The sequence below is a fragment of the Drosophila rhopaloa genome, unplaced genomic scaffold, assembly GCF_018152115.1.
Source record: "Drosophila rhopaloa isolate 14029-0021.01 unplaced genomic scaffold, ASM1815211v1 contig_155, whole genome shotgun sequence".
NCBI lineage: Eukaryota > Metazoa > Arthropoda > Insecta > Diptera > Drosophilidae > Drosophila > Drosophila rhopaloa.
The window spans coordinates 4,416,899-4,441,195 of record NW_025335034.1 but is presented as its reverse complement, the minus strand read 5'-3'; the positions used below and the strand labels follow the sequence as shown (position 1 = coordinate 4,441,195).

The 24,297-nt window shown below is 43.0% G+C and overlaps 8 protein-coding genes across 11 annotated transcripts; 3 read left to right on the top strand and 5 right to left on the bottom strand.

Moving 5' to 3' along the window:
* Positions 1-319: 319 nt before the first annotated feature.
* On the top strand, positions 320-2,655 carry LOC108044583 (major heat shock 70 kDa protein Ba). The gene has a single exon (XM_017123636.2). It carries the CDS (start codon positions 554-556, stop codon positions 2,483-2,485), a length of 1,932 nt encoding a protein of 643 aa, XP_016979125.2. The 5' UTR covers positions 320-553; the 3' UTR covers positions 2,486-2,655.
* Positions 2,656-3,197: 542 nt separating this feature from the next.
* Positions 3,198-6,256, top strand: LOC108044617 (protein VAC14 homolog). 2 transcript variants are annotated; one of them, XM_017123678.2, is made up of 9 exons: positions 3,198-3,461; positions 3,530-3,680; positions 3,737-3,967; positions 4,208-4,673; positions 4,728-5,054; positions 5,161-5,269; positions 5,326-5,622; positions 5,683-5,925; positions 5,980-6,256. In XM_017123678.2, the coding sequence occupies exons 1-9, from the start codon at positions 3,364-3,366 to the stop codon at positions 6,119-6,121; spliced, it is 2,064 nt and encodes a 687-aa protein (XP_016979167.1). In that variant the 5' UTR covers positions 3,198-3,363; the 3' UTR covers positions 6,122-6,256. The 2 variants fall into 2 exon arrangements, with proteins under 2 accessions (XP_016979167.1, XP_016979168.1); XM_017123679.2 differs by lacking the exon at positions 3,530-3,680 and having other exon boundaries at positions 3,359-3,461.
* A 144-nt stretch (positions 6,257-6,400) lies between these two features.
* Positions 6,401-8,860, bottom strand: LOC108044584 (DNA-directed RNA polymerase III subunit RPC3). 2 transcript variants are annotated; one of them, XM_017123637.2, is made up of 8 exons: positions 8,785-8,860; positions 8,630-8,727; positions 8,290-8,582; positions 7,444-7,945; positions 7,286-7,391; positions 6,875-7,224; positions 6,645-6,812; positions 6,401-6,587 (listed from the first exon to the last, which is right to left on the bottom strand). In XM_017123637.2, exons 3-8 carry the CDS (start codon positions 8,562-8,564, stop codon positions 6,420-6,422), a joined length of 1,569 nt encoding a protein of 522 aa, XP_016979126.2. In that variant the 5' UTR covers positions 8,565-8,582; positions 8,630-8,727; positions 8,785-8,860; the 3' UTR covers positions 6,401-6,419. The 2 variants fall into 2 exon arrangements, with proteins under 2 accessions (XP_016979126.2, XP_016979127.2); XM_017123638.2 differs by lacking the exon at positions 8,785-8,860 and having other exon boundaries at positions 8,634-8,698.
* A 49-nt stretch (positions 8,861-8,909) lies between these two features.
* On the top strand, positions 8,910-10,712 carry LOC108044586 (F-box only protein 9). The gene is made up of 3 exons (XM_017123641.2): positions 8,910-9,138; positions 9,202-9,911; positions 10,007-10,712. The coding sequence occupies exons 2-3, from the start codon at positions 9,220-9,222 to the stop codon at positions 10,644-10,646; spliced, it is 1,332 nt and encodes a 443-aa protein (XP_016979130.1). The 5' UTR covers positions 8,910-9,138; positions 9,202-9,219; the 3' UTR covers positions 10,647-10,712.
* On the bottom strand, positions 10,701-12,589 carry LOC108044585 (programmed cell death protein 2-like). Its single transcript, XM_017123640.2, has 3 exons — positions 12,410-12,589; positions 11,252-12,345; positions 10,701-11,192 (listed from the first exon to the last, which is right to left on the bottom strand). The coding sequence occupies exons 1-3, from the start codon at positions 12,515-12,517 to the stop codon at positions 10,937-10,939; spliced, it is 1,458 nt and encodes a 485-aa protein (XP_016979129.1). The 5' UTR covers positions 12,518-12,589; the 3' UTR covers positions 10,701-10,936.
* Positions 12,590-12,963: 374 nt separating this feature from the next.
* LOC108044604 (UNC93-like protein MFSD11) lies at positions 12,964-21,593 on the bottom strand. Its single transcript, XM_017123664.2, has 4 exons — positions 21,187-21,593; positions 15,088-15,257; positions 14,569-15,026; positions 12,964-13,957 (listed from the first exon to the last, which is right to left on the bottom strand). The coding sequence occupies exons 1-4, from the start codon at positions 21,271-21,273 to the stop codon at positions 13,362-13,364; spliced, it is 1,311 nt and encodes a 436-aa protein (XP_016979153.1). The 5' UTR covers positions 21,274-21,593; the 3' UTR covers positions 12,964-13,361.
* Positions 16,988-17,657, bottom strand: LOC108044605. Its single transcript, XM_044457078.1, has one exon. It carries the CDS (start codon positions 17,489-17,491, stop codon positions 17,054-17,056), a length of 438 nt encoding a protein of 145 aa, XP_044313013.1. The 5' UTR covers positions 17,492-17,657; the 3' UTR covers positions 16,988-17,053.
* A 495-nt stretch (positions 21,594-22,088) lies between the features above and the next one.
* LOC108044587 lies at positions 22,089-24,191 on the bottom strand. Of its 2 annotated transcripts, XM_017123643.2 has the most exons (3): positions 24,117-24,191; positions 23,808-24,032; positions 22,089-23,660 (listed from the first exon to the last, which is right to left on the bottom strand). In XM_017123643.2, the coding sequence occupies exons 1-3, from the start codon at positions 24,141-24,143 to the stop codon at positions 22,314-22,316; spliced, it is 1,599 nt and encodes a 532-aa protein (XP_016979132.2). In that variant the 5' UTR covers positions 24,144-24,191; the 3' UTR covers positions 22,089-22,313. The 2 variants fall into 2 exon arrangements, with proteins under 2 accessions (XP_016979132.2, XP_016979131.2); XM_017123642.2 differs by having other exon boundaries at positions 23,808-24,165.
* Between the last annotated feature and the right edge of the window lie 106 nt (positions 24,192-24,297).

Below are 24,297 nucleotides of genomic sequence, written 5' to 3'. Positions count from 1 at the left end.
AAATATACCGTTGCTATTTTTAAACCAAGTTATTTACCCAGTCATTAATATAAACAACTAAACAAAGCAAAGTGAATTTTCCAGAACTCCAAAAGCAAAGCAGTAGTTGCGGTAGGTCATTTATTTGAAGAAAAGTCGAGAAATTTCGAGTGCAACAACAATTGCCGCTCACCCTCTCTTAAATTACTGTCAGGGAGCACGGCAGTGCTCTACTCACACTGTTTGTAGCAGCATGCCATATCGCTCAGTTCTCGACGCTTCGAGAGAGCACGTATCGAATGTTCGCGAAGAGAGCGATGGCGTATAAATAGGGCCGGTCGCCGCTCTTAACGCCAATTCAATTCAAACAAGCAAAGTGAAAACATCGCTAAGCAGAAGCTGAGCAAACCAAAACAAACGCAGCTGATAAAGCTAAACTTAACTGCAACCAATTGCAAATTGAAAGTGAATTAAGTACAAGTATCTACCGAAGCTGTTATTACTGAAAACAGGAACAAGCTGAAAACTCCAAGTTACCATTTACCCATTACCAAGTAAGGATCAAACACACACAATGCCAGCTATTGGAATCGATTTGGGCACCACGTACTCCTGCGTGGGTGTCTACCAACATGGCAAGGTGGAAATCATCGCCAACGACCAAGGCAACCGCACCACCCCGTCCTACGTGGCCTTCACAGACTCGGAGCGCCTCATCGGCGATCCCGCAAAAAATCAGGTGGCCATGAATCCCAGGAACACGGTGTTCGACGCCAAACGTCTCATCGGTCGCAAGTACGATGACCCTAAGATCGTCGAGGACATGAAGCACTGGCCATTCAAGGTGGTGAGCGATGGCGGAAAGCCCAAGATCGGGGTTGAATTCAGGGGCGAGGCCAAGCGGTTCGCCCCCGAGGAAATCAGCTCGATGGTGCTGACCAAGATGAAAGAGACAGCGGAGGCATATCTTGGCGAGAGCATCACGGACGCCGTGATCACAGTCCCTGCCTACTTCAACGACTCCCAGCGCCAGGCCACTAAAGACGCCGGCCACATTGCCGGCCTGAACGTGCTCCGTATCATCAACGAGCCCACGGCGGCGGCATTGGCCTACGGCTTGGACAAAAACCTTAAGGGGGAGCGGAACGTACTCATCTTCGACCTGGGAGGCGGTACCTTTGATGTCTCCATACTAACCATCGACGAGGGATCGCTATTCGAGGTCCGTTCTACTGCCGGAGACACCCATCTGGGCGGTGAAGACTTCGACAACCGGCTGGTCACCCACCTGGCTGAGGAGTTCAAGCGCAAGTGCAAAAAGGACCTGCGTTCCAACCCGCGCGCCCTACGACGCCTAAGGACAGCGGCCGAGCGAGCCAAGCGCACGCTCTCCTCCAGCACGGAAGCAACCATCGAGATTGACGCCCTCTTCGAGGGCCACGACTTCTATACCAAAGTGAGCCGCGCCAGGTTCGAGGAGCTGTGCGCGGACCTCTTCCGCAACACCCTGCAACCCGTGGAGAAGGCCCTCACCGACGCCAGGATGGACAAGGGCCAGATCCACGACATCGTGCTCGTCGGCGGATCCACACGCATTCCCAAGGTGCAGAGCCTGCTGCAGCAGTTCTTCCACGGCAAGAGCCTCAACCTCTCCATCAACCCGGACGAGGCGGTGGCCTACGGAGCGGCGGTCCAGGCTGCGATCCTCAGCGGAGACCAGAGCGGCAAGATCCAAGACGTGCTGCTGGTGGACGTGGCTCCCCTTTCGCTCGGAATCGAGACCGCAGGCGGTGTGATGACCAAGCTGATCGAACGAAACTGCCGTATCCCGTGCAAGCAGACCAAGACGTTCTCCACGTACTCCGACAACCAGCCCGGAGTCTCCATACAGGTGTATGAGGGCGAACGGGCGATGACGAAGGACAACAATGCACTGGGCACCTTCGATCTGTCCGGCATTCCACCAGCGCCAAGGGGTGTGCCCCAGATAGAGGTCACCTTCGACATGGACGCCAATGGAATTCTGAACGTCACCGCCAAGGAGATGAGCACGGGCAAGGCCAAGAATATCACCATCAAGAATGACAAAGGACGCCTATCACAGGCCGAGATCGACCGAATGGTGAACGAGGCTGAGAAGTACGCCGACGAGGACGAAAAGCAGCGCCAACGCATAACCTCTCGAAATGCCCTGGAGAGCTACGTCTTCAACGTAAAGCAGGCGGTGGAGCAGGCAGCCGCTGGCAAACTAGACGAGGCCGACAAGAGCTCTGTCCTGGAAAAGTGCAACGAAATTATCCGGTGGCTGGACAGCAACACCACCGCTGAGAAGGAGGAGTTCGATCACAAGCTGGAGGAGCTAACCCGCCACTGCTCACCCATTATGACCAAGATGCATCAGCAGGCAGCGGGAGCGGGAGCAGCTGGTGGTCCAGGAGCCAATTGCGGCCAGCAGGCCGGAGGATTTGGCGGCTACTCAGGACCCAAGGTCGAGGAGGTCGATTAAAGCCAAAGAATCTAATCTATGTGCATCATTCATTCCTATTTTACTTAAGTTTTTAAGACTGAAACGAAATATTTATTTGAATAGTTGTAATTCTTTACAACTTACTATTGTTGTATTATACGCTTAATTAGAAATGAAAAATAAATAGTTTATTTTACTTTTTAAAGATATACTTCTGCCTTTTTATTTCAAAAAGATTATACAAATTTTTAAAAATTTAAAAAAGTTTAATACATTTTATTTTAAATGGTCCCTTTACATAATGTCTTAAAAGCTTAATGTTTAAGACACCATAATAATTCTAGAACATAGACTTACTCTAGAATAGAGGACACCATAATAATTCTTTACATTGAATATAGGTTTAACAAATAGTAGCTGATATAAAGGTATATCATAAATAACTAGAAAGGTTTGAATTCAAAAACAATTATTGGCACTTAAAAAGTTAACAATGATTTTTTGCAACATACTATTGACTTATTCTTCAGTAGAGCTGACATAATTGCGTATGTCCACATTTGTTTTTGTTAAAATGTAGCTTTAAATATGTTTATATATGGGATGTTGAATTAAAGGACTTTTGGTTTTATATTTTTCACGATATATATATACATATACTAACATGGTAAATTACTTAAAATGAGAAATTGACCATTGTTATATATTTTTTTAGAAAATACTTCAGGGTTAATTAAAGTTTTGGTGGAATCCCTTCTATTTAAATGTAACGGAAAATTCTGTTCTCAACAGTACACTTGGCACACTTTGGAGACCGAGTTGGCAGCCCCATCAATCAGCTGTTTGCAGAGAGATGCAGAGCAATCCGTAAACCCGCCTACAAGTATTGTTATTTTGATTAGAACACGGATTACAGAATGGAGCCGCCTTACGCCCCGCTTAGTGAGTCCTGCGCCAAGGCGCTGGGCGACAAGGTTTACGAGAAAAGGAAACTGGCCTCGCAGGAAATCGAGAAGTGAGTACCGAATCCTATGGCACCCAACAGATTCGTCATCCCAATTGGGAAATTCGACTCTCCGCCAGAATGGTCACGGAATTCAACAACAAGAACAACTCGGCCCAGATCCGTAAGCTGATCGAGGTGCTATCCACCGACTATGCAACATCACGAGATGCCAATCGGCGGAAAGGGGCGCTTATCGGTCTCGCAGCCACGGGATTAGGGCTGGGCAAGGTAACCATTAGTCATCGGACTCGTATCCATCTAACTAGCAACTGCTGATTTTCCAGGATTCCGACAAGTATGTGCAGGGCCTTGTGACGCCCATCATGACCTGCCTTTCGGATCCGGATCTGCGAGTGCGCTACTTCGCCTGCGAGTCCTTGTACAACGTCGTCAAGGTGGCTCGATCCGCAATCATTCCCTTCTTCCCGGAACTTTTTGCCGCACTATCACGACTCGTCACCGATTCCGATCAGATGGTGAAGGACGGAAGCGAACTTTTGGATCGCCTACTCAAGGTAGTTCAATTTCATGTTAAGATGCCCAAAAATGTATTCAGGAATAACTTTAACTTAACTTGACTTGATTTAACTTTAACTTTAACTTAAACTTGATTTTAACAATGATTTTTCCTAAATATCTGTTTAAAAACTTTTGTTTACCTTAATAAAATTGAGAGATATAGATCATAATTGTAATTACCAAATGTATCATTTATACTCATAACAATACTTAAATATTACCTGTACTTTTTATAGGACATTGTCACGGAATCATCGCAGACCTTTAATCTACAAGCATTCATTCCATTGCTGAGGGAGCACATCTATGTGAAGGATGCATTTGCCCGTCAGTATGTGATCTCATGGATATCGATTCTAAACGCTGTGCCCGACATCAATATGGTCAACTACTTGACTGAGATTCTGGACGGATTGTTCGTCATGCTCGAGGATAACACGCCCGAGATCCAGCGCATGTGTGAGACGACGATCAGTCAGTTCCTAAAGTCGATAAGGAGCGACTCTTCCTCGGTGCGAATGGAGGACACCATTAATACGTTAATAACCCACGCACAATCACCCAATGAGCTAATCAAATCTATTGCGATCACCTGGATCCGAGAGTTTGTGCAAATTTTTGGCCCTAATGTGCTGCCCTATGCTAGTGGAATATTTACGGCGATATTGCCATGCCTTGAATACAATGTGGAGTCAAAAAGGAGTAAGATAATACCCTACGATACAAATAAGATTATTAATAAATTGAACTTTTTAGGCATTAAAGAGTGCGCCGTGTCCGTTAACAACTCGATGATGACGCTGGTTTCGTCCAAGGAGCAGAAAACGCAGACGGTGGCCAAGATTGATTTGCGTTCAATTATGGACGTTCTTTCGCAGTACCTCACGCAAAACTCTATGCACACAAAGATCGCTGTGCTCAAGTGGATCCACCATCTTTTTACCAATTTTCCATCTGAAATGTCTGTGCACGCCAGTAACTTAAATAATAATCTATTATCCACGCTGGCCGACAACTCGGATGAGGTAGTACTTCAAAGCCTATCGGTTTTGGCGGAAATCGTTAACTCTCAGGATAACAAGGGTAATAAGATTATTTTAATTCAATTCTAAGACCATTGAATCTGGATACCGCTTTAAATTTGATAGTTTAGATTTTCGAACGTTTCTATAGTATTATTTCTTTGCAGAGTTAACCGACTTCAACAAATCGCACTATCGTAAGTTTTTACTTAGCCTGTTGAACCTTTTCAGCGAGGAGAATATGATGTTGGAGAACCGAGCTAGCCTTATTATAAGGTAATTTTATAAACCCTTTGCTTAACAAAAATTCTAACATAATACGATGCTTTTAGAAAACTATGCGTGTTGCTTAATGCTGAATATATTTACCGAACTTTTGCCGAAATAATATCGGAGATGGTGAACAACTTAAAGTTTGCATCAACGGTTGTGCGCCTGCTGAACATCATTCTTCTCACCTCGACGGAGCTTTTCGAGTTGCGTACCAGCCTGCGAAATATTTCCAACGAAAAGTCTGCAGATCTCTTTCAATGCCTTTACAAGAGTTGGGCCCACTGTCCAGTATCCACGCTTTCCTTATGCCTACTGGCGCAGAGCTATCAGCATGTATCGCATTTGGTTACACTATTGTAAGTTATTCAAACAAAAAATATATATATTTTTTTGTTAATCGAGTACATACCCAACAGTGCTGATGTTGAAATCACTTTGGAGCTGCTTACTGAATTGGACAAACTGGTTCAGTTAATAGAGTCTCCCATCTTCGCTCCTTTACGTCTCACGCTTGTCTCCAAAGCGAACAATTGCGCAGATGCTCAGTACTTGGCTCACGCCCTGTTTGGCATCCTGATGTTGCTACCGCAGACAGAGGCCTTTGATACTCTTCGGAATCGTCTGCAATGCGTCCCCAACTACTGGGGCCATGATCCCGTGTAAGAAATTTTTTATTGACTAACGACTTTTCAAATAAAATTTGTAATTTTCAGAGATGAGCGAAACTCGCTGGAGTACAAAAGTGGCATAGATTTCGATGCCCTGGAGCAGCATTTCATGAAATTACAAAAGGCGCACCGCGAGCAGCGAATTGTTCACCGAAAACGGAGTGTAATTACTCCAGAAAGTAACTAACCATATAAAGCATACCTTATTTATATAGCCTGTGATTAAGCGTGCAGTCATTTTATTCGCGTATGTGTGTTTTATTAAACTTGAATCTGATAAATTTTGTTATAATTTGGCAACAATGCTATTATAGCTTAAAAATAATAGTTTTGTATATTAATATTTGAGCTAAATTTTCTAAATAAAAATCAGATGTTGCTGCCACGTACCATTCAAAAACGAACCAAAAATCTCTGTAAAATATTTACAAATATCTGCATCACCTTTGAATAAATAAGACAATCCTTTGCCCTAAAAATAACTTTTATTTAAATTTCCGAATACCCGTTGGCAGCGATGTGCAATGATGCTGATACATTTGCAAAAGGAAGATAGTATCATCCAGGGTCAGCTCAGCCTTCGATAAGGTCTTTATCCGATTTTTTACTTTGTTAAGTATCTCACACTCGGGTGGCGTAAAAGTTTCCACAATCTAAAATGTAATTGGTCGAATAAATATAGTTTTATTTTATACCTAAGTTATTATTACCTCGGCGATATATTCATCGGTTTCGCCGCGTTCCTTCATGGTTTCAACTATACTGTCCAGCCTTTGGGATTTTTCAATGAGCCCCTTGTGCTCATTTTTCTCAAAGTTGGATCGCTCGATGGTGTTATAAAGGGACTTGTAGCTGGCATCCAGCAACATTCTGACCGTCTAAAATAAAAAGATAGATTAGATTGGAAAAATCCAGCGGATTTGTAACCAGCGATACTTACATCCTTTTCCTTGACCTGGAAGAGGTAAAACGCCTTTGCGGGACCATTGCTGCCTCCGCCAGGCTTCTTAATTATCTTCACATGTATAAACTGTTCTTGGAACAAATTATAGGCTAGCGATTTTGCCTCTTTAGAGGGGATCATAGCCTCCTTCTGCAAGTCCTCCTGCTCTATGTATTTCTTGCATCGAATGACTCGAAAAATGCGGGCTGCCTTTGAGCCAAAGCGCTCCGTTATCACAGACTCGACACAAACAAAGGCAAGCGACTCAAAGGCATGTTCCATATCCACAACGTACACTCCGCCACCCATGTCGCCAACTCTCCGGAAAAATCCCAGTGAGTCGTCAGCTTTAAACGTATTAAGAATTAATAAATGGAGTATTTATACTTTTAAGCGGACCTAACTTACTCAACAAACTTATGTACTGGTCCAAGTACTTCATAAGATCCAGGTTGTTTGATTTTCTTTCGATCGCCTGTTTAATTTCCACAAAAGTTATTTGGTTGGAAAGTTTCTGTAAAAAGATAGTGTTTATGCTTTCCTTAGGCTACAAATATGTAACATACTCTCTGCCATGGATCAGTTGTATTGTACATAATTTTTAGAATGAATCGAAAGCACTCAGCAGCATTTTCGCCCAACTTTCGTTCGATGGCGTCTACCATGATGGTGTCCCGAAAGTCCTGATGGAAACGATCGCAGTTCAGGTTCCACACCATAGTGTTGTCCTTGGCATCCGCCAGTGTTGCATCACCCTTTCGAATTTTGGCAACCAGCTGTAGATCAATGTGGGGATGCCTGAAGAAGTCACATTCGTTACTTTCGAATTTTGGCACACTCTCATCTTGGTCGTCGCCCACCAAAAGCTCTGGTCTTTTTATGATATAATGATCCGTAATCATTTGAAGAAAAGTGTTGCGATATGATTCCGGACTTTCCGCCTTATTCTCGCCCTCTGTCAGGCACTTGATCAGAATCCCGCTGGCAGTATCCGATCCAGAATTGATCAGTTCCTCGGCGATGGAAGCACCCACGTTTCCGTATTTTGTTTGCACCAGATGAATGTAGCTGAAATAAGATATTGCATACACCTTATCAGGAGTTAAATAAATCTCTGTGGGTTTTTGGCAAGGTTAGTATGAAAAACACTTGTCTTAAGATTTTATAATTTGAAAAAAACCCTTACCAGATGCAAAGCAATGGAACAATTAAATAAAATTTTTTTATATCTGCCCAGTTTCTAATATCATATACATACATGGTTAAGAAAGCTTAATTGATAAAAACGTTTTTAAGTTCGAATTAAAAATAATAATTCGACTTTCGATTGGACAGATTTCTGTGTCGCAGAATATGAAAGTTAGAACATATTGAGTTGATACTCTACTCGAGGGTATCCCATGCCAACTCACCGTGGGTAACGCAGAAGGCAGAGCACATCCTCGCGCCGGAGGGCGTACTCCGCCAGGAAGGGATTCTGTTTGGAGGCGACGAAGTCCACCAGTCGGTACTTCACTAGCACCGCCAGTGCCAGTGCCACCTCCTTGCGCGAGAACTTGGTGGCACTGGTGATCTGACCCAGGGTCCGCGTGGTGGCCGAGAAAAGGCAGTCAGACACCGCCTGCACCACCTTGCCGAAGCACTGCTCCAGGATGGCGGAACTGAGGTGCGAGTAGTCCGCGGACATGGTTTCTTCCGGTACAAACTGAAATTCTATATTAATATAACTCTTTAATTGTTAGCACTTTTTACCTGCTGATAATGCGGCTCAAACAAACGAGAAACCAAAACAAAACACAACCGCGTTGAAGTCAGCTGTTTGTAAAAACTAATCGATAAGATATCGAGTTCTAAATTGGTGAAATTAATTTATTTAGGCATTGAAGATCCAAAGCAATATTTCTTACATTTTCAGCATAAAACTAGACTTACAATTTCAAATAAAAGATTTAAGTTCCTAAATTTGTTAAAAATAGATGTAGTGTGACCCTCTTTGCTCTTCAGATATTCCTTCAATATCTCTTTGTGCACACTGAAAACTATAACTTTACACAGGTAGAAGTGTTCCCGTTTGCGTATCTGAATAAACTTAATCTTTGGGGTCTTACCAATGGCCACATGTTGCTCCCAGTTGCGTACGACTTCAAAATTCTGGGGTGAAGCCCGCGGCCAAAATCAGCAGTACGCGCGGCCCTTTATTATAAGTTATATTTTGGCTCGAATTTCCCCATCTTCCAACGCCGAATACTAAGACCTTTCAGGTTAGAAATTGCGTCAGATAAAAGCGGGTGAATCTATTTTTACGATTTGTTTGGCATTGGCAGACTAGTTTTACGATAGCCATGTCGGATGTGGACTCGGATGGCGAGGCGCCTGGCCAGGAAACGGGCACCAGTGCACTGGATGAGTTCCGGGAGAGCTGGCAGCGTGAGCTTCAAGGTCATCTAACCACAGAATCCAGAAACCGATCTGAGTCTGGAGATCGCCTCAAGGCGGCCAATTCCAATCTCAGCGAGGCAGATCTCCTTCAGGCCAAGGCGGAGAGTCTCTATCGGACCGCCGTTCAGTTGGAGCAGCGTGGCAAGGTGTACGACGCACTTCCCTTTTACCGGAAGGCCACGCAGATCGTTCCGGATATTGAGTTCAAGTTTTACGAGCAGCAAAAGCTCAGCAGCGATGTCAACAAAAAGTATCACAGTTTGGCCAGCGATCTGGCTAAGCAGCTGGATCTGGGACAGCCCGAGACTTCGGTAGGCGGCGAGGAGGCAGTAGACAACCTGTACGATAAGTTCCAAATGGACCTGCGACAGGACAGCATCTACAATGGCAAGATGATCGCGTCCAGCCGCGATGCCAGTGTCCTGACCACTGGTCTACACTTTTCCGACCTGCCGCCCGAGATTGTGATGCGGATCCTGCGCTGGGTGGTGTCCGCCCAGCTAGACATGCGCTCGCTGGAGCAGTGCGCCGCCGTGTCCAAGGGCTTCTATGTCTACGCCCGGGATGAGGAGCTATGGAGGCTGGCCTGCGTCAAGTAAGGATGATTTTTAAATGGATCTGAATGATCTGCACCACACAACGATCCATTTAGATCAATTATTGTTATTGTTTCTCTTGTTTAATTATTAGAGTATGGGGCCACAACGTTGGCACCTTGGAGGCTCAGGATTCGGACATCAGCAACGTCTATTACTCCTGGCGCGACATGTTCATCCGTCGGGAGCGAGTGCTTTTCAATGGATGCTATATCAGCAAGACCACGTACCTGCGAATGGGCGAGAACAGCTTTCAGGATCAGTTCTACCGGCCAGTGCAGCTGGTGGAGTACTATCGTTACATCCGTTTCATGCCCGATGGCAAGGTGCTGATGATGACAAGCGCCGATGAGCCGGCACAGGGTGTATCCAAGCTGAAGCATCTGCATAACGTACGGCCCGAAATGCTCAGGGGACGCTACCGGCTCTTTGGAAGCACAGTCACCTTGGTGCTGCAGAAGTCGCAGGCACGGGGACCGGGACACATGCGACAGAGGCGAGGCAGTATCATGCCCTTAGAGGAGGACTCGTCGCAGTTCCTGATCGAGCTGCGCATCACAAGCTCAACCAAGCGACGCTGCACCCAGCTGGTTTGGTCACATTACACGCTTGTGCAGAAGCGCAACAAAGTAGACACTAGTTCCGAGTTTGATCTGACGGAGGCCAAATATCCGCCGCTGAGGTTCTCCACCGTGAAGAGCTACCACCTCGATGCCGATGCACCTCTAGCCTAGAAATAAAACACTAAGATTTAAAACACTTTTAGAGAGGGAAATAAAACGCTCTGATTTGAAACCCTATTAAAGGGGGAGTGGAAATAACGAGATATAATTAGCAACTATCCTTTTTGGAGTGTCTAAAAGCTTACAACGTTCTTAACAACTAGAGCATAAAATCTTCCTAGGACAATAGAGAAGCTTAGCTTTCCTCTGCAGTTTGCGTTTAAAATTCGTTGCACCAGTCTGCAACCCTAGCAGCTACAGCGAATGGGTTCTATGGCTTTGGAAAATGGCCGGACGCAGCTCTAAGATTCGGACTGCACCACTATATGCTCGTAGCGCATCAGGTCGGGCGTGTCCCAGCAGCTTTTGAGGCAGGTAAAGACCAGCACATTGCCATACTCTATTGGTGCATTGCAGTCATTCAGCTGAAACCGCAGCTTGGGAATAAGTGTGGGCAGTAACTGCACCTCGCAGATGGTTTCCCCTTTGCAATTGGGACACTTGGGTAAAGGTTCTGTCAGCGGAGCCACCAGCAACGGTAGCGCATCACGGGAATACCTAAAGCGGAACAGTTTAAGTAGAGAGAAAACCGAGGTGGTTAAATAGAAAAAAATTACCGTAACACTTGTCCCGGATTCTGCTGGATAGTAGTGATAAAGTTGTGAAAAACTATGTCGCCATGGGCGGGCAGGGCTTTCTCGTAGGACTCGTGATCTTCACCCGAGTCGCCAGATCCGCAAGCCCCGCCCGTTGGTGAATGGGCCGCATCTTCATCCCGCAGCTTGTACTCCTGGTAAAGATCACGTATGTGGTCCATGGAGAGAGCGCCACCATAGTTTTCGTATTCCTCGACCTGTGTCTTGCTCTCCACATCCACGGCGATGTAGTAGGATTTAAGTGTAAGGTCCTTTATCTGCGACACCGAAAGCGAGGTGTGCTTCAGGAGGGCAATCAGGTCGCGTTCGGGCTTCTTGGGTGTATCAACCAGCACCACATCCGTTTCAGGACCCTCGATCTCGGCGCAAATGGACGCAGAGGCGGCACTCGCTCCGGCCACATCTAAACTGGGAGCAGCGGCTGCTGCACAATTGGCATTTGGATCGTCGTCGGCGTTCTGAGCCGAGATCATATCCATTTGATGAAACCCTGAGATCAGATCGTTCTCCAGCGAAGTGCTCTCATCCTCGTCGTCGTCCTCATCACCACCAATCTTGACCTGCTCGAGCTTTGCTGGTTCCCCCAATTGTACATCACCCTTGGCGTACTGGAGGGCATTGGGTCGCACGTTGCCATTGCGCTCGTTCTGTTCGTCATCAGCTGTTATATCCATGGCCTCGTCCAAAGCCACCGAATTGGTTTTCGCCAGCTCGATGGCTCCTCCTCCGCTGTCACCCCAGTCGTCTGCTCCACTGCACCAGTTGACCGCCTGCAAAGCGCTGGACTTGCCCTTCTTCTTGGAGTGCTGCTTGCCGGTGGCCGCAGCCTTCGGCGACTGCTCGCTGATGACCTCGAACTGGTGGTCCAGGTGCTGGGTGCGCACACAAGTCCAGCTCTTAGAGTTCTGCGAGCAGGCGGGGCTCACGCATCCGAAGACATACAGGCTGCGATGGAACTGGGAGCGGTCTAGCGGAGCGTACATCTGCACGATCAGCGGACGTACTGCACCGCACAGCGGGCACGTCGGAACGGTCACCTCGTGTCTGGGCCAATCCTGTTGGTAAAAATCAATTTCAATTATCAGCTGTCTCTTTCGAAGTCCGTGCAATGTTCCTTACTGGTGTGCCTCCGATTTTGTTGGTGCAGCTGGTCAGGAACTGCTCTTGCTTAGGCGTAATTTCCTCATCCTCGTAGCCCAGGTACACCGTCGACTTATTCTTTGCCATTTTTCATGTTTTCATCCAACTTTTCAGATATTCCGAATGGTTTGTTTTAGTGATGGACGAAATGAGTGCACCTTGTTGGCAAATCGATATTTACTCAAGGCCCTATTGACTTACGTCAATATCGAATGCATTATAATCGAGTATAAATTGTCAACCGCCAAAGTCAAGAATTTCAAAATTTAGAATCCGTTTGAAAAATATATTATGATTTAAGTAAGTTAAATTAATATTGGCAAAAATAGTAGAAAAACTTTATATTTTCTAATAACTGGTGGATAATATTCATGCTTAAGGGAACTCTGAGGACAGGTTCCCAATAAACTAAATAGACGAAAAATTCCCTAAAATAAATTTAAGTGTTTAAGAAGACTTTATTCCATTTTACCATTTTTGAGAAATTCCCACACCTTCATATATTTACCAAAATAATCAACGCCCAAGTCAAATGTTTTCTTAAAATTCGTCATATATTTGCACGGTTGTGCATTTCTTGCACGCCGCCCATTTCTCTTATAATACTTCGAACCTGCTGTTTAATTAATTTACAGTTGCACAAACGCTGCTTAAAATAAATAAACGCACGTATACAATACACACATATAAAAACATAGACAACTAGATTACAATTACGTTTTGGAATGCCAACATTAAAATACGTACATATAGCAACCAACAGTAGCGCGCAAAAACACTTATCAGTTATTGTCTAGGAAGACGACGCAGTCGAACGGATTCAACGCACTCCGAGGAATTCAACAAACGCGGACAAATGGCCATAGCCCTATAGCCCTAACGGTAACCTGCAGCTAATACTCTAGATCCTAGGATTTCAGGCCAGGCGGGTTTACTTCTCCAGGGCCTCCTGCTCGCGGTGATGCCTCTTGAAGCCCCACTCGACAAAGACGAAGGCGATGGTGCCAATGGTTCCCATGACGACCAGGATGCCCAGCTGTACGTACAGCCCGAAGTGCGAGGAGTAGAAGAAGCTGATGGCCGCCGCCACCGACTGGGTGAACTTGAACAGAGCAAAAGCTCCAACGGCATTGTTCACATACTCCCCGCCAAGCATCGAGTAGATCTGGGTGTTGAAGCAGGCATCGCCCAGGCCCAAAAGAAAGGCGCAGATCAGGGCAATGCTGGCTCTGGGCGGATCCAGGTAGGATATATCGGTGGTATCTTTAAACGGTGCGCTATTCGGCAGGTTGATGAAGATCATGAAGAACGCCGCCATGTGCATCAAGTAGCCGACAATCACGATGGGGTCGCGTCCATATCGCGTCGTCTTGTTGCCCAGTATGCCAAAGAGTCCTCCTCCGAAGACCTCGCCGGCTCCAATGCAAATGCCCACCAGGCCAACGATCTCCTTCGGGGTTTCAGCTATTTTCGTGGTGAATCCAATCGCGGAGCCAAAGACGCCACTGAAAAAGGAAAGCTCCAACCCTGCAAAAGTCAAGGCATAGGAATTAAAATCTTAGCAAAATAAAAACAAGAGAGAACGCTATAGTCGGGTGCCCCGACTATCAGATACCCGTTACTCAGGTAAAGGGAGTGCGAGGGAGATGGAGATAGAAACTTTGATCACGCATAACTTTTTAACGAATGGTCCGATTTGAAAAATTTCTTCTGCACTTCAATAGGTATTGAAGTACACAATAAAACTGCATTTTTACTTTTCTAAAATATTTAAATTTTTAAAATCGTATATTAACGATTGTGGGCGTTAAAGAGGGCGTGGCACCTTTTTGAAACAAACTTGCGCTGCGTAGGAACTCCTAGAATCTGCATGCAAAATGCCAATCTTCTAGCTTTTATAGTTTCCGAGATCTCAGCGTTCATACGGACAGACAGACGGACAGACAGACGGACAGACGGACAGACGGACATGGCTATATCGACTCGGCTAGTGACCCTGATCAAGAATATATATACTTTATAGGGTCGGAAACGCTTCCTTCTAGCTGTTACATACTTTTGCACGAATACAATATACCCTTTTACTCTACGAGTAACGGGTATAATGATTTTGCTACCATTTTATACTGCTCACGCACCTGTATAAAAGAAAGCCAAACTAAGGAGCAGCATCTTCTTGGTAAGGAACAATTGTCCAGCCGATTTAAGTGCGTACATGGCCTGTCCGCAGCCCGTGTGCTTTTGCTCCAGTTCATTGTCGTGCTCGGCATTGTCGGCCATGAATCTTAAGGCAGCCAGGAAGACAATGCCCAGTATTGCAATTATTGTGAGCACGCCGATGACCAGGTTCCGTGTCTCCTTGTCGATGCGAGTCTTGTCCTGGAATTGATAGTACACGAACAGATTGCCGATGAACATGCTGCACTGCAGCAGGGCCCAGAAGACGCCCGAGTTGCGGGATATGGTGGTGGATTCACTGCAGCGTGCCAGGTATGTTCCCTGGCCCGTCCAGGTGATCGAGGCACCCAGTCCCAGCACTGCGCTGCCCACGTACAGCAGCACCGTGGATGGGAACATAAACGTGATCATGAAGGCCCTGCAAGTGGGGAAATGTCAGATACCAAACTTTATAAATTATACAAAGGGGATCTACTCACGTATAGGTCAGTGCCCCGACGACCATGGCCACTCGGGGTCCCGTGAACGAAATGAACGACGGTGCCAGCCAGTTGGAGAGCGAGAAGAACAGATAGATGATGGCCAGACTAGTGTAACCCTCGCCTTTGAAACTATCATCCTCCTGGGAAATGCTGTCCAGTATGGTTTTCTGTCGGATAGGTCAGATCGAAAAGTGAAACGATTAGCATTTTGGAAACGTGCCAGACACATTTTGACGGCTGCATGCCAATGAACCGGCAGCAACGCATTTGTTTATTGTTTTTCTTTAAATGTTATACGGTAAACGTGTTCTCGGTTCAAGTACACATCATACAGGTATTTCCTGTCCGGATACGTTTTGGTTTTTGCCCCCAACATCTCCCTAAACCAAATCTCTGAAAACGACAGTATACAATTTAAAAAAAGTTGGTTTGAAATTTTATCACATTCGTTGAGTACAAATATAAAACAGGTTTTGCGGTTTGTAATTTAATACTTTTTCTACAGTTTAAAGCGGATAAACTCTAGTAGTTTTATAATAAGTAAATTACAAATTACAATTACAAATCTGGAATATTAAATTGAAACCGATTTAAAAAATTAAATAATATAGATATAATATATTAAAATTAATATATATTTTTCTTAAAATTCTTTTGTAACTTTAGAAAAAAAGGTAAAATGTATAAGAAAATTGTTATTAATAAGATAACTTTATATTTTTATCTCAAAGTTGCATTTAAATGTCTTAATTTGCATAACATACGGCAGACTTCTTAGTGCGTTAAAATAGCCGCAGCTGTTCCAAACGAATTAATCCGATTCTGGGCGCGCCTTGGATCAGAGCCAAGTGCAACTTTACAATTCTTGCGGCTAGCAATGGAAAATTACAAGCTGCACATATGAAACATGTTTGCGGTTGAGTTTAAAAATTTTCCATTCCAAAGGACGCATCTCGGTAAACGAGCAAGTGATATCGTTATCGCAGCGAAAAATTCTGACTCTGACACGATTTCGATTTCTATTTGCATCAATTACGCTGCGAATCTGGTTCGGTCCTCGTGCCCATTTTTAAGTCCAACTTGAGAGGTTGCAATTACTGATAATGCTTTAAAATCGCTCTACCGAGAGATACAGGGGCTACAGTAAGTGAAAGTCAAGAATTTAATTGTCTGCATACGATAAGCGGAACTGCTTTGTGAGTTTGAAGTAGTTATGTGTCGATTGCCCTTGAGAATGCAGGAACTATTTATAAATCTATCTAGGGAAAGTGGCTAAAGGGGATTTTACAAATGTATTGACTGGCATTTCCACTTCCTACGTACATTAAAATCTTGCCAAATAATGTTTATGGCACACTGTTGTACTGAATAATAAAAAGCTGTGTTATAGTCGACGGTGCTGATAAGAAATCTCGAGTTTCAAGTGCAAGTCAGCGTTATCACTAATCAATGGAGCTCAATGAACATTTGTTTATACTCCATTATTGGATTGACGGACATAAATACCCAACCAGGGATTTGGGTCAAGTTTTGTGCAAGCAACAATCGAAAGAAAGTCGAATGCAATAAAGAAAGTAAAGTGCGTACGCGGAATTGTAGGAGAATGTGCTGAACAACTTATTAATTCGATCGTCACTCTACTTTGTTTATTTATTACGCAAAACAAACTGGCACAACGACTCACGAAAAACTTTAAAAATGCAGAAACGAGTTTGGTTTGTTTTTCCTTGCAGAAGGTATTCAGACTTTTACTTGAAGTTTGCACGCATCAAAAGTAACGCATACTTAATATTTTTTGTGTAAAAGTCGGTTTTTTGAAGTTGTACGTAGCTATTTAATTTTGAATGCAACCCATATAGTTAACATTCTTAATTACCGATTTAAATGGCACACAAAATTAAATCCTGGCGTTTATTATTACCCGCTGCAGTAGACAAAATAAAAAATGAAATTGAAATACAAGTTATTTAGAGAACTTTATGTTCATTTGGCGACAGTATGCCTTTATTTCTTCTAGAGTCTGCTGTGCTGGATCATTTAGGTCCAGATTTATATCTGATTTCACGGGATGATAGATGTCACTGAGTTTCTGGCCCCGAGTAATGGTAAACTCGGCTTTATCAAACAGTTTCCGTTTCATCTCAAAGGTCATCTTATCTACTGGCACCGATTCCAAAAAAAACGATTCTCTTCGGTATCCTTCCTCACTTTCATTAGTAATTGAGATATTTTGGTGCATAGTCTGCAACCTTTCCGAAAGGGTTGAAGCATCGAGTTTCTTTTGGGGCATGGGGATTGGAGTATCCGACCTGAGTGTCTTCATTAAACCATAACTGAGAGTTTGGTTTGGTAGCATCCGATCTTGTTTGATCTCAATATCCTTTTTCAAATATTTTGCCATTTTGTTGTTGTGGAATAAATATATGTATGTTATGAGTTAGATAGTATTTGTTTACTGACTTTATTGTCTTGTTGATGTATGATCTTCAGGCTTTCTAGATCGTATTATTTTTAGCATGGACCTAAAAGGTAAATTTGAATTCACTCAATAAAAAAAAGGAAACGTAAATTAAATACCAGCCGAATCATTTGGAAAACTTAATGTTCATCCTCTGACAGTATGCCTCGATTTCCTTAAGAGTCTGCTTTGCAGGATCATTAAAGCTTATTTTTACTTCTGATTCGCCGGGATGAACTAAATCACTGAGTTTCTGACCTCGTGTTATGGTGAACTCGGCTTCATCAAAAAGCTTCCGTTTCATTTCAAAGGTCATTTCGTTTGATGCTGTGGAAACAGACGGAGTCTGCTCTTCAATTGATAAATCATCGCTTTCACTATTTGTCGTGATATTTCCGTGCATACTGGTCAACCGTTCGATCAGTGATGTGGGAGAGAGATTCTTTTTTGCCAAGGGGATGGGAGTATCCGACCTAATGGTCTTCATAAACCCATAGGTGCGATCACTGAGCAGATCCTCTTGGCGTTCAACATGAAAATCAGTATCCTTTCTCGAATAATTGGCCATTTTTCCGGAGTATAAATATGGGTTATCCTCAAATATATATGCTTGTTTCGTTTCGTTTTGTTCATATATATTTCTAAAGCTTACTAGATTGAACACAACTTTATTAATTTAAATTTCTTCTCTTCATGGGAATCTAAAAGTAGATTTTAAGCTGAGAATTGTGTTTGGTTGGTTTGGTTGTTAACTTGTTAACTTTTTTATTTTGATCAAAAAGCTTTAAAAATGTTTTTTATCTAAAAAAAAGTTTAGACTCACAAAATATGTCTGCTTAATTATATATATAAAAATTTACATGAACGGATTTAAAAAAACCGTAAAAGAATAATTGTCATAGAATAAATATGTTTTATTTGTATATATTATTAACATATAAAATAAAATTATTAATAATACAATGTAGTCCCAATCACAAACTGTAATCATGTTTATTCGATTATTTAACTCAATTTTTGAAAATGTTACAACACCAATGGGGAATTCAGAGACTGGTAAATTTCCATTTTCGTTGGGGCCATGGTGTCTTTATAGGGTGTTCAATACACTCGGTCTGGCCAGGCTAGACTTGATTTTCCGCTCTTTTGGCCAGACATTGCTGCACTCGACTGGTGGTGGATCAGGAGGGTTGGGGGTTCAGATGGTGTTCAGGGGGGTACGGTGGCTCGGGCAGTGAGTGGTGGGCTCGTCGGCGCACACCCACTTTTCGCTTTGTTGTTGTGCAACCGGCTGTTGGCTATGCATTTTAGCTGGGCGCAGGCGCTCCGCCCGTCGCCACCCCCTCCGCCAACAGCCCACCGTCTTGGCCAAATTGATGTGTGCATACATATGTATGTTGGTCAACCTGGCTTACTTTATTTCTGACGTGGCCTTGAGCCTGACGACTGACACCAGTGTGTGTGTGTGCATAGTGTGTTTGTAGCGACAGCGAACTTGCAATTGCAATGACATTGAAAGACCAGCCGTTTGACGCGTTTTGCGTTGGGCGTTTGTTTCTGATTGCGCAATCAGGTGGAAAGGAAAGCGGTCTCTAAAAGTGTTCTGTGCCACTCCAACGATTGCAACATATGAGCCAAGGCCTCGCTTGAAAATTGCTCTCTAATAGCCACGAAATACGGGCCAAATACTGGCCGATCAATCGATTGTTGCTAACTACACTCAAAAAAATCTGGTTCACTGGATATCTGCTGGTGAAATTATACAAAAATAGCCTGCCTTTTTCCTGAAGACAAAGTTTCACTTCGCGAACATCCTTAACTATACTTCTCTTTACAGATGAGATGTACTCGAGTTAACGTCATATCTCTATAAATATTATATTGCCTGAAGAAAAGTTAAGTATTTCCTATAAACAAAATTTAATTAACTAAGTATTGATAACCCCTTAAGATCCTAATTTTTTCCTGTGTGGTATATAAGTTTGGCTAACTACGCCAAAGCACGCCCTGATTGGAATTCCAAGTCACTTTTGCTTTTGCTGCTACTGCCGTTATAAATTGTTTATAAAGAGAAACAATAACTGGAGGGCAGGCACAAAGGCAGATAAAATATATTGCGCATGCGCCGCTTGCCGCGCTGAAAGGCCAAAATAAAAGCATAAAGCAAACCAGAAAAAGTAACATCAAAGGGACAAATTACATAGCTTCACTCGGTTCAAAACAATTTCGCGGTTTTTATCAGAAGGCACTTATACAGTCCATTGAACCATAACAAAATGGTTCAAAAAATGAGCTGTTTGCAAAACAATGACAAAGACCCATTTGATGGTCAGTTTGGGCAGCAAAAACGAGTCGCATACGTAATAAGACGAGATAAATTTGAAAAAGAACGTTTTTTTTCGCATACCCGACAATCCAGTTGCTTAATGAATCCACAACACTCACAATCTGTGTGCGAATTAATATGGTTTGTATATAGTATAAAAATAGGTAAGACTGTTTTCTGGTTTTGTTTTTGCGTGGCCTTGATCTTACGGCTTTTATTACTGACAATAAATAATCAACGATATAAGCCGTTATAAGGCAACTAGTCAATGAACGCGTCCATGGAGTTATCTCTGCCCATCATTACCAATAAGTACATACATAAGTGGTAGTTGTATTCCAATGTGGTTATTTGCAAATATTAATTAGGTAATCGCTATCACTTGATTATAGCGAAAGATTGGAGGTGCTCCCCTAAATTTTCTATGAATGGAATCCTCACCAGCTGGTTCTTGGAAATAATAATAACTGAAAAAAAGCGGAACTTGATTAACTCTGAACTACATACATATATCAGCTAGAGACCACTAGGCATAAATAAATTCACCTTAATGCTTAATTTCATTATCATCTTTGCTAATTCCAGAGTATTTAAATCACATATAACGCTATCGAGTTTTTTTTATTCTGCGGGATGTAAAAATTTGGGTCATCGGAATGAATCTTGAATATATTGTATATATAATATATTATATACTCAACAATTTTGTTAAATTATAACTCTAAATTTCCGATGAGCAATCGTAATTTACAAGTTATACAGCACTTTTAACCCATGAAAGTGTGGGTTTCGGGCAAATAATTGTAAGAATGTTACGAGTGCACCCCTTATTAGGGTCAACTTTTCTGGCTCCAGATGACTTCTACGGCTTTATAAACGATAACTGTTCTTTAAGGCATATGTCTAATTTCCTTATTGGGGTCAACTTTTTATTCTCCATTTGCATTACTAACGATAACTGCTCTATGGCGGCTGATGACGAGTTTTTCAGTGCTTACACTTCTTATCAATTGAAGCCCCCAGATGTGTTTTACACAGCGAACAATGGCTCTGAATGACTGCTGACCTTTGGAGCAGTTCATTAAATCGTTATTACAAGCAACTCCTTGCCACTTTACACCGCCACAAATCACGGGGTAATTTACGACACAGCAATTGCGGGTTGAATGGCGGCAACGTCGCCACATCCTGTGACTGTGTGGGTGGCAAGGGCACTACGTTGTCTATTGGCAAGGACAAGGACGAACGTCCAATGGCAAGGATGTCAACAACAACGCCCACGCATACATACACGTTAAGAGAGAGAACGTACCTCGATGTTGCACATGGTCTGGAATGCCGTGAAGACGAACATGAAGCCGAAGCCCAGAATGAGAATCATCAGGAATTTTCTATCCATCCTGTGGCCGCTAAAGGTATCTTTTCCCGCCGCTAGTCGAGTGTAATCAAATCGAATTCAATTAACTTGCCGCCGCGCACTGCATTTGCATTCAACGACGTCACAAGAGAGGGGCGTGAACTTTGGTTGTCTCTCAATTATTAGTGAAAATCGCACGAAAGGCAGAATAAACTGGCCACATCTACATACATATGCATTTAACACTTCTCGAAAGCAATATAACACAATGCAAATACTTAAAATACAACAAATAAATCACGTGTAAACTCAAAGCAAAACACTGAGCACGAATGTTAAATGCAATGTTTACGCGTCGAGGACCGAGAGTTGAATGAAAAAAGACTTCGGGAGGCAGCGCGCTAATAAAAGAATCTACGAACCTCCAGCACAGCGACTTTTGTATGCACTTACGGTCGCTAATCCTATATACATTGACATTTTGATTTGAATTACTCTAATGACTTATACGAGTAACGGAAGATTGAATAATAGAAGATCGCGCATTGTTTTGCAACAGATTTCAACAACTAAAACATTTGTATTCAATTTCTATTTATTGCTTGTAAACGTAATTTTAGAGACTTAGTAGTTGGGCTTAAAAGGCAATCCTCACTTGAAATGTATGAAAGCGTATTTAATAAAGCTTATATTTAAATAAAACAAATTATTTAAAAAAATAATTTTATTGTTTCAGGTCCATAATTAATTTGGACGTTCCACCTATATGCTGTTTCGAAAACATTTTAAAGTATATCAAATAAAGACATACAACTTGAATTTATAAAAAATACCTTTTGAAGTAAAATGCAAACCAATTTTGAAATAAAAATTTACAATGTTCTTTTATATAATTCAATGGACACTTCATGCGCAAGAGTAAAAGAGTACGAAAAAGGAATTTGAGAGAGTATGAAAGAAAAAACACCCACACACATCCAATTACAAAGTCGTGAGCCAGATGTCAGATAATAATCACGCGAGGCAACTATCGATGACTCGATTTCCACGCGGGTGCTCGATAATTATTTTGAATTTTCAAATCATTTATAAAAGTCAAATTTGGATGCGCTCGAGCGCTGGTTTTGATTTAAAGACGATTGTACTTCTTTGTCGGTAGAAATGTTGTCCTTTGGAAAGGTTAAATCACGGTTTTCTTGGGAAATAGAAGTCAGAATTTCCTGAGAAATGGATCCTATCACTTGCCAAGAGTTTGAAAGCAGTGCATTTTCAGATACTGATCCTTGAACTTCCAAGGATGCCGCAGAAGGTGATCCTTCAGCATCTGAGCTAAGCACATCTTGAGATTTAAGGATTTGTTTTTGAGAAATTGAATTTTGCGCTTTCTCGGGGATCTTATTTGGTTCCTCCTCGGGTAATTGCACTTTTCGGGAATTTAAATATTGGACATCCTGAGGCAATAAGTAACTTGATTCTTGAGAGATTGAATTTACCACCTCAGTGATCTTAATTGATTCCTCCTGGGGTAATACAGATTGCATTTCTCCGGATATGGAATTTTGCACATTTTGAATAATAAAGCCGTGTGATATAGCAGCTCCTTGAGGCAATAAATTATTTGATTCTCGAGAGATGGAATTCACCTCCTCATGAGATATGGCCCTATACTCTGTAAAGATGATGCCCTTTGGTGCTCCTCGAAAAACTAATAATTGAACTTCTTGGCCAACTGAACTATGGGATGAATTCGTATTAATCGTAAGACTCTTGTCGACTATATCCTGATGTGGGAGCTGACGCTCCACCTGCACGAAGAAGGGACTGCCGCAGAGTGCAATCTTTGAAGCATTTTCCACATCGGATTCCCCTCCAGACGTATACCCAGTGGGCCTGATATTCAAGCCGATAGGACTGGCGCAATTAATTGATACTTCTACTACATCCTCATCCTCATCTAGATCCATTATGTTATCCATCACCGTCGTGTTGACGCAGGACGTATGTAATGAGGAAACCGCATGACAGCTATCGTCGCAAACGTCTCCTTGCAAGTTTTGAGGAATCCGCGGTTTCGTAATTTCAGATGGCAATGTCGTACCAGGAATAACAAGGATATTTGTATCGAGATTGGGGTGGGTCCATCCTATAGAGCCGAACGATGGTTGTGGATCCCTGATTGCTTTCTCCGTCGATTCGCTCGCCGACAGGATTCCTAAATCATTCTCAGGCTTGACCTTCCGAACACTTGCAGGCGGTTTTGGTCCCTGATTTGGAAAGGTAATTACTGGTTTCTTCTTCACAATGCGCTTGGTGTTGCTGCGCATCCTCTTTCGCGCCTTGTCCATCTCATTTCCAGATAGGGAGTCTTCACTCAAGACCTTGGTGGCCGGCTTCCATGGATTCAAGTTTCCGAGGCTGCGCTTGCGGCGCTAAAAAATGCAGTTTGATAAGTACATAAATTAGAAAATTACAAAAAACTGGCATTTTTTCCTTAACTATTGAAAAAAGTTTATAACGAAAAAAGGAATTATGCCCAGTATGATCTTTATTACCATAGATAGGACATCCATACTTACAGCATTCTGCACAATGCGTCGTTGTGGTGTAGCGGGAATACCCGGCACATTTGTATTGGGATTGGGCAGAGCCCTTCCCACACGACCGAAAACAGGACTGCTAATCGCATAACTCGTCGATTTGAAACGCGTCAGTAAGCCCAAGTTTGTCAGGTTGCACAGAGACTCTTTGATGACTTCGTCGACGTTGGCGACCGGTTTGGAGTTGCGCATTTGGACCTTTACCTGATGGGTTATATCATCAATGGAGATGTAATCGGTGCGAGACGATTGAAGGATGCCGAGAGCCTTGACAACATTGCGGTTCACCTTTTTGGGAACATTAAAAGCATCCATTTTTAAATAAAAAAACGATAATTTGAATTATGTGTTTGTGGTTCTATTACGTTCCAAACGTCTGATGGAAATAAATGGTATACCCTGGGATGGACTTTTTGACATTTTCAAGTTATGGAAAAGTCTACTGGGATTCGTATCCCAGAGGCGTTTT